This window comes from Orycteropus afer, unplaced genomic scaffold (assembly GCF_000298275.1).
Source record: "Orycteropus afer afer isolate SDZICR_OR568_19922 unplaced genomic scaffold, OryAfe1.0 scaffold00064, whole genome shotgun sequence".
Classification (NCBI taxonomy): Eukaryota; Metazoa; Chordata; class Mammalia; order Tubulidentata; family Orycteropodidae; genus Orycteropus; species Orycteropus afer.
Window position 1 is genome coordinate 10,921,437 of NW_006921651.1, and position 16,422 is coordinate 10,937,858.

The 16,422-nt window shown below is 38.6% G+C and overlaps 1 protein-coding gene across 1 annotated transcript in view; it reads left to right on the top strand.

Annotated features, from left to right (window-relative positions):
• Nucleotides 1-16,422, top strand: part of TM9SF3 (transmembrane 9 superfamily member 3) — a 64,562-nt gene that overhangs the window by 16,138 nt on the left and 32,002 nt on the right. Inside the window, exons 3-7 of the mRNA XM_007940003.2 lie at nucleotides 5,480-5,602; nucleotides 6,966-7,126; nucleotides 10,161-10,238; nucleotides 15,143-15,274; nucleotides 16,010-16,176. Coding sequence (XP_007938194.1) covers nucleotides 5,480-5,602; nucleotides 6,966-7,126; nucleotides 10,161-10,238; nucleotides 15,143-15,274; nucleotides 16,010-16,176 — 661 coding nt within the window. The remainder of the gene's footprint in view (nucleotides 1-5,479; nucleotides 5,603-6,965; nucleotides 7,127-10,160; nucleotides 10,239-15,142; nucleotides 15,275-16,009; nucleotides 16,177-16,422) is intronic.

Sequence of the window (16,422 nt, forward strand, 5' to 3'; positions counted from 1 at the left end):
CTCATACCGACCCCTCCTTGGGTTTCTGAGGCGATATCACTATAGAAGATTGCCCAACCTTCCTTCTGAGGAGTGGCTGTGGTGGGTTTGAATAGCCAGCCTTCTGGTTAACAGCCAAGTGTCTTAGGCACTACACTACCAGAGTTAGGCAGACCAAATAATTTCAATCCTAAATTTGTCAATTCTTGGTTTTGGCAGTTCTTTAAACCTTGTGCTGATTGCAAATCAAATTTGATAAGCATTGGCTTTTCATGAGTCCTGTTCAAACCATTTATAAGATTGTTTTCTAAATTGACATCTTTTTTTTTTTTTTTAAATAAATGTCTGTGCATGTACTTTTCTGATTTTTAATAATTTAGGTTCACTGTATTAAATTTATTTATTTCACTGTGTTAAATTTAAAAGCTACAGAAAAATATAAAGAAAATAGAAATCACCTGGAGGTAATTACCATGACAGTTGGTATATTTTCTTCCACCCTTCCTTCTGTTCATCCACATTGTTCCAAAATTTTTTGAAAACGAATTAGGATCTATATATGATTTTTTAATTATTTAGGAAACATATATGTTATGAAAAACTATAACAGAGTTTCACTCTGCTTTTTTTTCTTGTGTTATGAGCTTATCTTCATGTTGTCAGTTACTCTTTACAACTATGTCTATATAGTATTCTATAACTTGAGATATTCTGGGTTTGTTTTTTTTTTCCTATTAGGAATAATAGTGCATTTGGCCATCTTGCACATAAGCATTTTAATGCATCTCTGAATCTTTCATTAGGATAAATTCCTAGGAGTGGAATTATTAGATCAAAGGTTACAAACTTTTTAAGGGAGCTCTTGATACTTGCTGCCAAATGGCCATCTAGAAAGAAGTGTAGTTTATATTGTCTATCAGGTTGGTTGGTTAATCAATATTCCTTACATACATGATTGTCTAATTAAATATGTGTATTTTTCCAGTGTATAGTTTCTTTCAGTTCATTTGACAGTTAGTTATTAAATGCCTTACTGCATGCCAATGATGTGGTGGGCTCTGGTTATGCCAAGTTGAACCAGGAGCCCTAATTTTAGGGGTTCATGGGCCCTGTTCAATTATACACTTAATTTTGTGTGAATGTGCAGAAATTTTGGGAAGAGGCAAAAACATTACTCTCATTGGATTCTCAAAGGTGTATGTAGCCCAAGGAAATTGAAGAACACTGTCTGCGACTGTGTCAGTGCTTTTAGTCCTTAAAACAACCCTGGGAAGGAGATAGCATAGTTGTTACCTCTGTTTTTTTTTTAAAATTTTATTTTGATTTGGGTGAAGATTTACAGAGCAAATTCACTTTTCATACAGCAGTTCACATATACTTTGTCTCATGTCATTGACCAAAATTTACAATACAACAGCTCCCCTCCCACTTCCTCCCCATAGCCACCTCTTCCCAGTGTCCATCCCTCCATACTCTTCTGCGCCCTGAGCTGTCTCCCTGTGCATAAGCAGCCCTTTCTTCTCCCATGATTGTTCTCTCCAGGGTGTGTGTCTACTTGAGGTAAATGTTTAACTCACTTGCCTGTACTTTGTTTGGCTGGAAACCACAGTTGTGGGTTCAATTCCAGACCTGAAGGGCAGCTAGGGGCCATAGTCTCAGTGGTTTCACCAGGCTCTATTGGACCAGCAAACCTGGTCCCCACCTTCCTTTTTTTTTTTTGCCTCCAAATGATTTTAAGTTTTGTACCACATTGTTCTCCCTCTCTATGCAGGATCTCCTACATCCCTTCCAAGTGGATGACAGTGGTAGCCGGGCACCATCTAGTTCTTCTGGTCTCATAGTTGTATAGGTTGCAGATCAGATGGTGTACCAGTCACTAGGACTGATTGTTTCCATTCATTTGGTTTTCTTCTTTCTTCTTGACGAGGAGACACCCATTGTTGCATCTGCATGGCAGCTTGCTAGCTTTTAAGATCCCAGTCGCTACTCGCCAAAGTAGGAGGTGGAACAATGTTTTGTATAGTATGTTATGCCATTTGAGCTTGATGTCCCCTGCGACTATGGTCCCAAGCCCACAGGATCAACTACTCGGTCGCTCTGGGTGGCTGGCTGTGACCAAGCAATGACCATAACCTTGCCCCTTGTCAGCTCTACTATACACCTGGGAATTCTGATCACTCACATAAACTTATAGGACCATTGTCTGCCAACCCTATATATGATCTTGGATACACTCCCCATTTAGACATACCTAATTGTTTAGCCTGTCCACCTATCTATCCATCCATATACCCCTGTTTGCCTTCACTGACAACTCAGTACTGTATATGCAAAAAGGTTCATATTTGTTGTCTGTACTTCCCATGTACCTCTCTATGTCTTTCTCATCCTCAGTGGTGCCATATTGGTCACTTCCATTTGATACATTGCCCTTATCTTCACCCAAATCAATATTTATCACTATCTATCTAACAGCGTTCCCTCCCCTCCCCTCCCACCCCTGGTAACCAACAAAGAAAATTTCCTCCAATAGATAAACCTTTCCTTAACTTTCACAATAACGGACTAATACAATATTTGTCCTTTTGTGTCTGACTTATTTCACTCAGCATAATGTCCTCCAAGTTCATCCACGTTATGCAGTGTTTTGCAGATTCTACATTATTCTTTAGCGTTGCATAGTATTCCATTGTGTGTATGTACCATAGTTTGGTTATCCATTCCTCAGTTGATGGACATCTAGGTTGTTTCCATGTTTTGGCGTTACCTCTGTTTTACATCTGAAGGAAGTGAGGTTCCCAGAGGTCAAATGATTTGTTCTTAGTCACATAACTAGCGAGTGGTAGAGTAGAGCCTGGACTGAAACTCAGATTTCCTGTCCATTTCTGAATAAATTTGTCTATAGTGGTTTCATGAATGGCTTTGCCAAGTGCTGCAGAGTTTGAGGTAGTTTGCTGAATATGCTGTGGCGTTCTCAGACACATTGCTTCATTTCCATCAGAACGGCTCCTTCCAGAGAGCAGTGCTGTTTCAGTTTGACAGGCAGGCTCTTCAGTTATTTGTGATGTTGGTATCTTGTTACATACCTAGAAGAGGAATTTCATTAAAATATGAGCAAGCAGGCCCTGTTATAGCCATCTGTATAAGCTTTTCCTCTTACCATAGCATTTATTTTCTAGATTGCACGTCAGTGAAACATACTCTTCCAGACCTCTTTGTCAATTCCCCGTGATACTAGCCTTAAAAATTTCATGTTTATATTGATGTTTTCTCCCTCTGCACAGTCACACACACTGCTCACACACAGGTAGATGTATGTGCACATATTCTAATGTACCTAGTGATTTCCGTTGCCAAGTAAGTGGAAAATCTTACTATTAAAATCAGATAAAATGTTTTATATGTTTAGTGCCTGCTCTGTGCAAGGCATTAAAGCAGGCATGACTAAGGATGAAACAGATGTAATTAGTTAAGCACATTGCTCTCAAGATCTGGTGGTCTTTTTTGAGGAGTTCAGAGGTACAAGGTGGTATGGGTCTATGTGCCAAAGGCCAGGGGACTTGAGAGAACGGAGCGGGCTGTGAGAGTTTGAATGTGGAGGCAGGGAATCAGGATGACTCTGGAGGAAAGAGCCCTAGGTGGAGGCAAAGGGGAGGTTTGAGGATGGACATTTCGGGCAGAGATAACGGCGTGTGCGAAAAGGTCTAGAGGTCAAGAGAAAGCGGAACTGCGGTGGTCGAGTTTGGCTAGAGTGTTGGGTGGTCAGAGAGGGGATGATAGACGATCATTTGGGAAAGGGAATTGAACTGAAGTTCAGGCTTTGAGGATCACTGACCTTTTACAAAAACTTTAATATAGGTCAGTGTCATATTATCTATCTCAGAACTCCGTACTTAAAACTACCAAATTGTTTATGACCATTATCAGTGAATGCCGCTTTATAACTCCCCACTGGTGAAAAATTGAGCGTCTTTGCAGAGGCACCTTTGAGGACTCCCACAGCCACTGTAGTTACTTGTTGCTGCTCAGATCTAGATGTTTCTTTGGTTTGGCCATTTTCCCTGTAGTTGAAGTTGTCTGTGGCGTTTTTTTCATTGTCAGACTCCATGGAGATCCCGTTTGGGGATCTCTTGCTGCCAGTTACCCTAGCCTCTGCTGCAGTCTCAACCCTTTGTAATAATCACATTTCCAAGCTTGCCCTCCCTTCACTGCCCAGCCTCAGTTTTAACCATTATAAAAAAATCCTAAATTCCTTGTTTCCTACAAGGGCGTGGGTAGAAAAAAATGTTTGTGGGAAGCCATTAGTGTTGGAGTCCTCACAATTTTCTTCATTTTGGGATGGGAGTGTTTCCTAATTCCTATTCCATGGGATTTCAATGGGAGTGAGTGTTTCCTAATTGCTATTCCGTGGGATTTCAAAGTTGCCTGTCATCTTTGGGGTTGTAGTTTTGGATCACCACTTGGAGCTGAGTTGTAAAGAGAGAAATTGGTTCTGTTGAGGGTGGGGGGATACACTGCTGCTATCTTAAGTCAGAACTTACATCATCATTTCTTGTAGAAATAATATTATAGGTGGCTATTTATGGTTTACAAATTCAGCTCATAAATTTGTAATTTTAGTATTTAATGGATTGAACATTGTTTCTTTGGGAAGTTGCATGTCAAATTCTAAATAACCAGTATCATAGTATAAGAGAACTTAAAAACAAACAACTGTGCTTTCTTTTTTTTTTGTTGTTAACCCTTTGATGAACGTTTAGAGTATTTGCAGATAGTTTGCTTTGTTTGGTGTGGTTGGAAACTTTTTGAACCACTAGATTTACAGGTTGGAAACTTTTTGAACCACTAGATTTACAGGTTGGGAGGTCATCTGAACGGTATTCTGGTAGCATTGTTTGTGAAAGCAATCAAGAATGGGGGCCTCATCTCCAGGAGACTTCAGGTAATTTATAAACAGTGATAACCTGCTGGATAGAGATTGACCTTGTTGGGGAGAGTAACTGGGCTTCTTCGTAGAGGTCTGTGGCCTGTTGCAACTGGCCTTACCAGGAACATCAAAATGAGTATTTGTCTCAGCAATCTTGGCTAGAAATTGTTACCTCTGTCTGGATCATATTCTTGAATTTCTTATGTATTAAATGAAAACTTTTTTTGTGTGTTTAAGTTTTTATTTTTATTTTTAAAAATCAACTATGCATTTAAAAGCTACTTTAAAAGCTACTTTGTAAACTTTCTTGTATAATTTTCTGGATAAGAGAAGATTTCTTCATTTAGTAACTGTTGAAAATAAAGATGATTAAAATTATTTTATGAAAAGTCTAAAACCCAAAAATCAAAAAAGGAAGAATAGTATGCTGAACCCTCATATATCTTTCATGCAGATTCTGCTATTAGGAATGGAAATTTTAACGTGAGGCAGTGCTGGCTCTTTGCTTTTGTTCTTTTCCCCAGAACTATTTTGCAAGCCAGTAGACTGATTTGCAGTTTTTATTTTATGCAGATGATGTGATGCCAGCCACTTACTGTGAAATCGACTTAGATAAAGAAAAGAGAGATGCATTTGTGTATGCTATAAAAAATCACTACTGGTACCAGATGTATATAGATGACTTACCAATATGGGGTAAGTTTAGTGTGTCGTACTTAAAGTTTGGGAGTATTTGCATAATAAGCAAGATTTATGTAATAACTTTGTTAAGGTGATTATGCACTAGATCATTTCATGTGTTTTCACTATTTTCCACAGAATGATTTTAGTACCAATTATGTGGACCTCTGTTACTTGAACAGTCCTTGATATCACCAAATCTTGCATGAAAGTTCCCCCAGATATAACTAATAGATACAGTGTAACTTTTCAGATTCAAGGAATGAAAAGGTGCTTGGAACTATTTGAAATATCCTCCCCACACCGTCTGGAAGTGCCACTTTTTCTCCCATGGTGCTAGGGTATCCTTTTTAGATATGATAATCTTTTGTTTTGCTAGTTCCTATTATTTTCCAAAGTTCTTTACATTTAATTTTTTTTTATGTTTTAGCTCTTGCATATCTGTATTAATAAAGAAGATCCAGTGTATAGTTATTATAAATCTATGCATGATCCAAAGATCATTTGTGTTGGACTTGATTAAATCATTTTAAATGCAAAGGCTATCATAGCCGGCATATTTGATCACATTTTTCCCTTCAATTTTTTTGCATTGGGGAGAGTCTGGGGGAGGCCTCTAGACATTTCCTCTTGTATGAAATTTATATTTCTTCTAATTTTAAAAGTTGTTAGCAGACCACTGTGTTCATGAGCAGCAAATTATGAAAGACTGAATGTATAAGATCAGAGGTTAATGTACTAAGATGAAATCTGTAAGAAAGTTAATCTCAAGAGAGAACTGTATGCATCATTGCCTTTGTATTGCATTTTAATTAGGTATAAATAGTAAGCATTTCATATAAATGAACTTAATTAGTATTATGTTAACAGGAACATTTCTGTGATCAGCTGTGAGAAGAGCAGGAAAATGTGCTGAATATTCACTGAAGACTTCTGAGCCCATATTTCAGAAGACCCCATTGGGCTGGGCTTCTTCTTTTAGAGAAAGTATTGAAGGGTCTCTGGAGACCTTGGTTTTAATGTTGGTTTGACACTGTTTACTGGGTTACCTTGCCAGATGGTGCTACCGCACTGCCCTGAAATTTGGAGATATTAGGGAGTATACACGTTAACAGTGAAGGACATGCTGTTGACAGAGCGTGAGCTTTGAGGACCAAATTAGTGATAGCTTATGCTAAGCCCTTTATCACATTTTTCACTATGATATTACCATGGTGCATGCGTGTGTGCTTGCCAAGTAGTTTACAAACAGTAGAGATCAAGGCTTTTGTCTTGCTGTAATCATGAAGAATAATGGTAATATTGATCTTTCATTAAAAAAAAAAATTACGAACTGTTAAGTCGTATTACTTTGTATAAAGTGTCATTTCTTTTATAGGTATTGTTGGTGAAGCAGATGAAAATGGAGAAGACTACTATCTTTGGACCTATAAAAAACTTGAAATAGGTTTTAATGGAAATCGAATTGTTGATGTTAATCTAACTAGTGAAGGAAAGGTGAAACTGGTTCCAAATACCAAAATCCAGATGTCATATTCAGTAAGTATAAAAATAATTTGTATGCAGAAAGAACTTTTTGGGCCCTAATATCAACAATTAATGAGCTCTGGTGGTGTAGTGGATAAGGCCTTTGACTGCTAATCTGAAGGTCAGCAGTTCAAACCTGCCAGCTACTGTGCAGAAGGAAGACAGGGTGATCTACTTCTATAAAGGTTTGCAGCCTCGGAAACCCAATGCAGGTTGCTATGAGTTGGAAACGACCCGATGGCAGTGAGTTTGGTTGTTTTGGTTAATATTAACAATTAAGTGTGTGCTTTAGAATTTGTTGTTGTTGTTGTTAAGTGCCGTTGAGTCGTTTCCGACTCATAGCGACCCCATGCACAGCAGAACGAAACACTGCCCGATCCCACGCCAGCCCCACAAACCATGCTATACTCGAGCCCATCATCGCAGCCACTGTATCAATCCATCTCCCTGAAGGCCTTCCCCTCTTTCGTCGACCCTCCACCCTACCAAGCATGATACCCTTCTCCAGGGAATGGTCCCTTCTTACAACATGACCAAAATAGGTGAGATGAAGTCTGGCCATTCTTGCTTCCAAGGAGCATTCTGGCTGTACTTCCTCCAGGACAGATCTGTTAGTTCTTTTAGCAGTCCACGGTACTTTCAGCATTCTTCGCCAGCACCACAACTCAAAAGCATCAACTCTTCTTCGGTCTTCCCTATTCATTGTCCAGCTCTCACATGCATACCAGGCGATTGGAAATATCATGGCTTGTGTCAGGCGCACCTTAGTCCTCAAGGAGATATCCTTGCTCCTCAGCACTTGAAACAGTTCCTTCGCAGTTGACTTCCCCAATGCTACACGTCGTCTAATGTCCTGACTGCTGCTTCCGTTGGCATCGATTGTAGAACCAAGCAACGTGAATTCCTTGACAACCTCAATCTTCTCTCCATTTATTGTGATGCTGCTCATTGGTCCAGTTGTGAGGATTTTTGTTTTCTTTATGTTGAGATGTAATCCATACTGCAGACTGTATTCTTCAACCTTCATCAGTAGGTACCTTAAGTCATCCTCACTTTCAGCAGGCTAAGTTGTATCGTCTGCATATCTCAGGTTAATGATTCTTCCTCCAATCCTGATACCACGTTTTTCTTCATATAGTCCAGCTTCTCGGATTATTTGCTCAGCATATAGATTGAATAAGTGTGGAGAAAGAATACAACCCTGACGCACTCCCTTCTTGATTTTAAACCATGTCGTGTCCCCTTGTTCTGTTCGAACGACAGCCTCCTGGTCAAGGTACAGATTCCTCATGAGTACAATCAAGTGCTCAGGGATTCCCATTCTTCTCAATGTTATCCATAATTTGTCATGATCCACGCAATCAAATGCCTTTGCATAGTCAATAAAACACAAGTAAACATCTTTCTGGTATTCTTTGCCTTGAGCCAAGATCCATCTGACAACAGCTATGATATCCCTTGTTCCATGTCCTCTTCTGAATCCGGCTTGAACCTCTGGAAGTTCTCTATCAATATACTGCTGCAAACGTTTCTGAATTATCTTCAGTAAGATCTTACTTGCGTGCGATATTAATGATATTGTTCTATAATTTCCACATTCTGTGGGATCACCTTTCTTTGAAATGGGCACAAATAAGGATCTCTTCCAGTCAGTTGGCCAGGTAGCTGTCCTCCAAATCTCTTGGCATAACTGAGTGAGCGCCTCCAATGGGGCATCTGTTTGTTGAAATATCTCAATTGGTATGCCATCAATTCCCGGAGCCTTGTTCTTCGCCAGTTCTTTCATTGCAGCTTTGACTTCTTCCTTCATTACCATTGGTTCTAGATCATATGCCACTTCTTGAAATGGATGAAGATCGATCAGTTCTTTTTGGTACAGTGACTCTGTGTATTCCTGCCATCTTCTCTTTAGAATTTAGTGAATGAAAATGTAGTTAGTAATTGGATACCGCAAAATGTTATTACAACTGTACTTTCTTGTATTTAAGTGAGCCTCCTAAATCAGGGAGATTTACTTGAAGTACTAGACACCAATTATACATTTGCAGACAGCAAAGTTTTCCTTTATAACTAGGCAGTTAGGCTGACCCAGCTGTATATTTTGTTGTTGTTGTTATGTGCCTTCGAGTCATACCCAACCCATAGCGACCCCTCCTTGGGTTTCCCAGGCAGTATCACTACAGAAGTAGATTGCCCAACTTTCCTTCCGAGGAGTGGCTGGTGGGTTTGAACCGCCAGCTGTCTGGTTAGCAGTCAGGTGCCTTAGTCACTATGCTACCAGAGCTCCTGCTGTATATTTTAATGGTCACGTTTTTAGATTGCAGTATTTCGTGTTCTGCATCTCTCCTTTCTACTGTTGAAGATAGAGATGATGCTATGTTGAATGTTACCAGATGGGTATAGTTTACCGTGTTTTGCTCTGTCAGTTGGAATAAGATATTCATACAGAGTGAGAACTTGTCATAGACCTTCAGCAACTGTCAAGTTAATTCTGTTCCATTAGGATTAAAAATAGAAGAAGAGAGAGAGATCCAGTGTAGGTAGCCTCTCTCTTTGCCGGTCTTTTTCTTATTAACTGGAATCCATTGCTAGTAGCCAGTTTTGACAGTTTTTCATGCTTTATGTGTATGTACCTAGTGCAAATAATGTTTGCATAACTGAACTTACAAAGAAACTGTAATGGTAATAAAATTAATGTGACCAAAAGACATAGATGTACAGATTCTTATTTTAATTGATCTAAGTACTTGTGATAGAAGCTTAATTAATTCTGTTCTTAAGAACTGTCACCTTTTATCAGGTCAGAGGATGTAAGTCAGCAGTAGTAAATAGTCCTTGAAAAGAGAAATTGATCTTTCTAAGTAAAGTTGTAAGTTTTGTTAATAATACATAGAAAGGAAAATTGATCAGTTATTTATACAAATTTCAGTTTCTCAAATTATTGTCAGTAACTTTCCATACCATTTCTTCTAAATGCATGAATCTGTCTAAATTTTGTTCAAAGTTTAATAATCAGATTATATGAACCTTTATTTTTTTTCCCCAGGTAAAATGGAAAAAGTCAGATGTAAAATTTGAAGATCGATTTGACAAATATCTTGATCCATCTTTTTTTCAACACAGGGTAGGTAAATCGTTTGTGTATTTTAAGACATTCAGTATGTGTACAAATCAATTTAACAAACATTATTGACCATCTGCCATATGGAGGGCACCATGTTAGTGGCCATGGATTTCTAATACTTAGCTGATGGTGATTTCAGGTATGAGCTCAGGGTCGTAAAGGTACTAGGAAGTTTTAGTTGAGTAGTCAGAAGCTCTCTTCACGATCGTGGTTTAAACCAATTAAAAGATACACAAGGAGAAATGTAGCATGTTGGGAACTGGAATATCACTTTTATTACTAATGGGGCTGATAATGGAGAATCTGGCTTATGTCTGTCATCAGTAGGCTTCTTAATACTACAGCTCAGACTTAGAGTTAACCCCCTCAGACAGTGCTAGACTATTGCAAGCTTCCCTACATGGACACTTGCCTTTGTACAATTTACGATGTGGTGAAACAGAGCAGAAGTATGTATCCTCTGGGAAGCAATGAATGAGAGAATGGAGAGAAGCCAGGAGATTTTGCTAGTGGAGATCCCTCCACATAGACAGGAACATCAAGAGTGGGAAGAAATGCTTCCAGCCCATAACCAGGAGATACAAGCTTCCCACTCATTTTGGGTTTTAGTCCCTATTGAAGAATTAATGAAGGTACTCTTAGAGCTAGGACCACCCTCCTACCTTCAGTGTTCTCTGGTCGTGGGCTCAGGCCATTCTGACATGGTCCTGTTAGAGATGCTGCTTCAGGGCTAGCAGCACTAGGGGGTGCTGGGGTGTAGCAGTTAGTAGGGTTAGTAACCCCTTTGTGATGTCTGGTTTTCTGTACGTTTAAGCTCTATTTCCCCTGGTATTTCAAAATGATACAGTATTTATAATTTTTTTTTTAATAAGGGAATAGTGTAAAATGTCAGACTATTAGTAGTGCATTATAATGACATTGGGTTTAAGGTTTATGTCTCGGATTCTGTTGTTTTAGGTTAGGAAAGATCAGAGAGCTGTGTTAGAACTTTCAGCATTTTAAGTCTTTCTTACTAATTACTAACTATAAAACTTCTTTTCTCTCTAAAAATTTGATATATTGACTGAAACAGGATTTGAGTCATTATTTTTGTTTCTCTCTTGACCTTTTATGAGTTATTAATTTCCAAGGCAGGAATGAAATCCAATCTTTTGAAAGCCTATCTTGTATAAACTGCTTTTATAAATTTTGAGTGATACTTTTATGATAAACTTAAATTTATATGACTTTCATTTGCAAAGATTACAAAATAAACATTCACTGTTTCCTTTATAATTTCAGTAGACGTTCAGTAAACAAATTATTGGGTCAAGGAAGGAATGATCTTAGAAAGAGGCAGAGGCAATTGTCTGTCTCCTGTTTTTTGGGAATAGCTATAGACTTTGCCTCTTACCTGAAGCTTAAGGGCAGTGTGTTAGGCTGGGTTCTCTAGAAAAGAAAAACCAGTAAAGCTTATATATATAGAAAGAGAGAAATTTATCTTAGGAAAGTGGCTCACACACTTATAGAAGCTGGCAAGTCCCAAGTTCTTGGATCAAATATCAAGCTGGAGGCTTTTCCTGACTCACGCAACTGCAGGGGCCGATGAGCTCAAGGTTGGCAGGCAGTATACGGGCTGTTGATGCCAAAGAATCAAAGATGACCAGGACGAATGGTGGATTGTTTGCTCATGGACGGTTGTAGGTCACACTACAGAATCCCAATCCCCATCTCATTTTCCCAGGATGTCCATAAATGTATTGGAAGGAGGCCACACCCCTAGGGAAACTCCCTTTCAACGGATTGGCTGCTCAGAATACATACATCAATCTCATCATAGGAATAACCCATATCACAGCTGCTTAAACCACTCAGAATTGTGGCCCAGCCAAGTTGACACGTAACTCCAGCTATCACAGGCGGGTGACAGATCCATGACTGCTCTTCACCCTAGTGCACAGACACAGTATGGTAGCCCAAGTTAAAACGTGTCCAGATTGTACAGGACAGTTTTTCCTTTCTGTTAAAATTTCTGCCTGAAGGGGTTTAGAGCAGAAAGACAGCTATGAAGACTTAGAATATGTAGAAGAGGTGTTTTATAGAGGACAGAATGCTTTAAAATGTGGGTAGAGTTTTCAGAACTGGGTAGAAGTAGATCCCACATGAGAAGAACTAATGAGAAAGATACAGAGGTGGGGTGAGTATGCTGTGAGGAGGGGTAGGAATGATGGGTGTATAATAAGAGAAATGTTGGCTAGATCATATGAAGTGACATAGATGACGAGGGCTATAGAGTAGGAGGGAAAACAGATTTGATAGGAGAGGAAAAAAATGGAGTATCACTGCAAATACTATATCAGGAGTGATATGTTGACCTTGATATTTCAGAAACACTTGTTTTATAACTTTTATAGATAGATTGAAAGAAAGGGGAGAGACTAAAAGTAAAGGAGGGCAACTAGGAGGCCATTAGAGCTGTCAAGGTGTGAGGTGCTAGCATGGGAACAGAGAGGAAGTGATAGATCAAAGAGACATTTTGAAGGAAAATAAAGGCTTAATAATTATTACCTATAAAAAAAAGTAAGGAGAAGGAAGAGCCAGAGATAATTACTAAATTTTAAAGCTAAATGTAAGTACCATTAGAAGAAATCAGAATCATAAGTGAGTGTTACAGTTAGTCCAGGGGACTGGTGCACTATGCGATCCTCAGCCTATACGACTGTGAGACCAGAAGAACTAGATGGTGCCCGGCTACCACTGTCACCCACTCGGAGGGGGATCTATGTAGGAGATTCTGGATAGAGAGGGAGAACAATGTGGAACAAAAGTCAAAATCATTTAAAAAAAAAAAAAAACAACGAAAAATGGACCAGGTTTGCTGGTCTGTTAGAGCTGATGGAACCCCTGAGACTATGGTCCCTAGCTGCCCTTCAGGTCTGGAATGGAACCCACACCTGTGGCTTCCAGCCAAACAAAAGACAGGTTTATGAGCTGAACGTTTACGTTAAGTAGATAGCTCCTTGGAGAGATCAGTCATGGGAGAATAGAAGGGCTGCGTATGCATAGGGAGACAACTCGGGGCAGGAGTGCGTGAGAGGGAAAGACACAGGGAAGAAGTGGCTCTGGGGAGGAAGTGGGAGGAGAGCTGTTCCATTGTGGGAGATTACAGTCAATTTCATGAGGCAAAGTATATATGAACTGCTGTATGAATTTGCTCTAAACCCAAATCACAATAAAATTAAAAAAAAAAAAAGTAGGGGGAAAAAATAGTGAGTGTTACATGTTAGAGGGAAGGTTATAAGTGTGCTTTAGGGCAGGCTGAGTCTGAAATTCTAGAAAGACATTCCAGTGGAAATGATAATAGTTAGCAAAAGTCTGAAACGTGAGAGAGAGAAAAAGGGCTCTGATCTGGGGTGGAGATTGGGGGTGTCATATCGTCATTGGAATGCTAGTTAAAATTCTGAGAGCTTAAAGAAGTCACAGAAGAGTGTCAAGACTGGAGCTTTTGGAAAAGCTCACAAAGAGTGGGAGGAGCAGACACTGAGGATGAAGGAGGAGAAGCAGTAGTCAGTGAAGGAAGACAGTGTGGTGTCAGGAACAGTCACACGGCAGAGAGGTCAAGGAGAGTAGGGCTTTGAATGGTTTAGGAGTTTATTGCAGGCCTTTGGAAGAAATTTCATGGGCTGGATGTGATTTGTAAGGGGAGAAATGGACTGTGTACTCTGATTTGAAAAGGATTGGGATTGAAAGATGGGAGGTGAGAAGATAAGAAAAATGAAGGGACAGTAGATGAAACAACAGCTTTAAAAGATAGTAATAATAATAACTTCTAAATTTTATTTAGTGTTTATGATACGCTAAACACTATACTATATGCTTTTCATTTATTACCTTGTTAAAACGTTATAACCCTTGTAACCCAGAATAGATTGGCAGGAAGAATGAAAGGCTAGGAGGATAAATGCAGAGAGTTATGCTGGATAGCAGAAGACAAGATCATCTGCAATTAAGGGCAAGTGAAATGATGGAATTGGGACCTTGATGAAGAGAGAAGAGACATTTTGAAAATGTCTCTTAAGCAACTTTTGGGAATTAAAATTCAAGTAATGGAATTACTGGACAGTATCACAGACTAGTTCAGGTCAGATGCACTGAGTTCAAGGCTTCAGAGATACAGAAGAACCTTATGATTATGAACCAGAATCCAGACATAATTTAGTGACTTGTAGGCAAAACAGAGTCTTGGGAACACTGAAGAACTATGAGGCACCTCAGTGTCCCATGAACCATGTGTGGCTGATGTGGAAAGGAGTGAAGGCTGGCGACAGGATGGAGAGGATGACCTGAAAGCAAGTGAAGCCAGTTATCCAGGAAGGTGTATCAAGTCCATGGGAGCTAACTATGATGATACGGTCCTGGTGTTTTCAAGAGGTTTTCAGGTTGTTGATCAGTTAGGAGGAAGGCAGCTAACATTATTGAGCCATACTTTGTGTATACTTTATTAAGTTCACCAATCATAAATTAAGTATTTCCTCCATTTTTCAAATGAGAAAACTAAGGTCACATAGCAAAAAATTGGCATAGCCAATGGACTCCAAAACCTATGTTTCTTTCCCTTGTAACCCAGAATAGCTTATGCCATATGGCCGAATTGGATTCTATTTGTATTATTTGCATTGTAAACTTGATTTTGAAAAATCTGTGTAAATGATACCATGTTTTCAGTGAATCTGAAGTGTCCAGTAGAGAAAGCCAACCCCTCTGCATAATGAATACTCATCCCCAGTTTGTCTTAAGTTTCGGTTTTTATGTAAAAGATCATAAAAGACTGTATTTTACATTAACATTACAATTGTCATCCTGAAACCTAAGAATTTTGTGAATGATATTTTATGTTGGTAACATTTTATTACTTGTTGTCTTAGATTCACTGGTTTTCAATTTTCAACTCCTTCATGATGGTTATCTTCTTGGTGGGCTTAGTTTCAATGATTTTAATGAGAACTTTAAGAAAAGATTATGCCCGGTACAGTAAAGAGGAGGAAATGGATGACATGGTGAGTAAACATTTTACATTATATTTATGAAAAAACATTTGTCAATTTGGGAAACAGAATTAAATTTAATATTTTAATGTGTTTAGTGAAGCATCAGAAGGGTAGATAAAATATTTAGTGTTTCTCAAACATACCTGACCAGGAATTTTTACAAAAGATTATCTTGAGGGACTGTAGTTTCTTAAGAAACACTGCTTTTAGATACTTACTCAGGTTAAGAAGTACAAATTGAATCCTTTTTAAAATGCTACAGTTAATTTAAACATCCATTTTGGATATTTTCCCCCAGGTGTTTTCTTAGATTCTGGGCTAGAAAGGATGTTTTTGCCTTGTTAAAGGCATCTATCACTGGTATCAGTACCATTTTTCCACACTCCACCTGGCCTTGGTTGTATGGGAGCTGCAATTATGATATAAATGGTGAGACTCAGTAGTGTCTGAAAATGAGGTTGAGAGAGTCAGTGCACAGTTCCTGCTTTGACCATTTTTCCTTGCTCCCAAATCTTTTCTCTTTCCATTCTTTGAAATTCTTTTGGTTTAACCAGGAGCCGCCTTCACTATCACAACACTTAAGGCTGTGATTGTTTTAAATTAGAAATGTCTTTCTTGATATTTTGAGCCCCTTGAAATAGCTATAAATTCAGAGGGAAAGAACTTATAACTATAATTGTGATTTTCCACCTGTCATCTATATTTTAATCTGAATGATTATCTTCTTTGTGCATAAATATACAGGATAGAGACCTAGGAGATGAATATGGATGGAAGCAGGTACATGGAGATGTGTTTAGACCATCGAGTCACCCACTGATATTTTCCTCTCTCATTGGTTCTGGATGTCAGATATTTGCTGTGTCTCTCATTGTTATTATCGTTGCAATGATAGAAGATTTATATACAGAGTAAGTGCTTGTGCTTAAATTTATTACTTTTTTTGTTTTGTTTCGAATACCTTTAATCATTTCAATCTTCTTCAACAATAATGAAATATTTATTTATTTTAATTAGCTTAAAATTTAAATAGCATGAATGTTATTATTTCTGAAAAATAGTGAACAATAATCTGTAGCTATAATTATATTTTTTTGTTCTATACTAAAAGTTACAGGTACCAGTGAGCATTTCAGTTGGTTAAGAAGGTCTGGTTT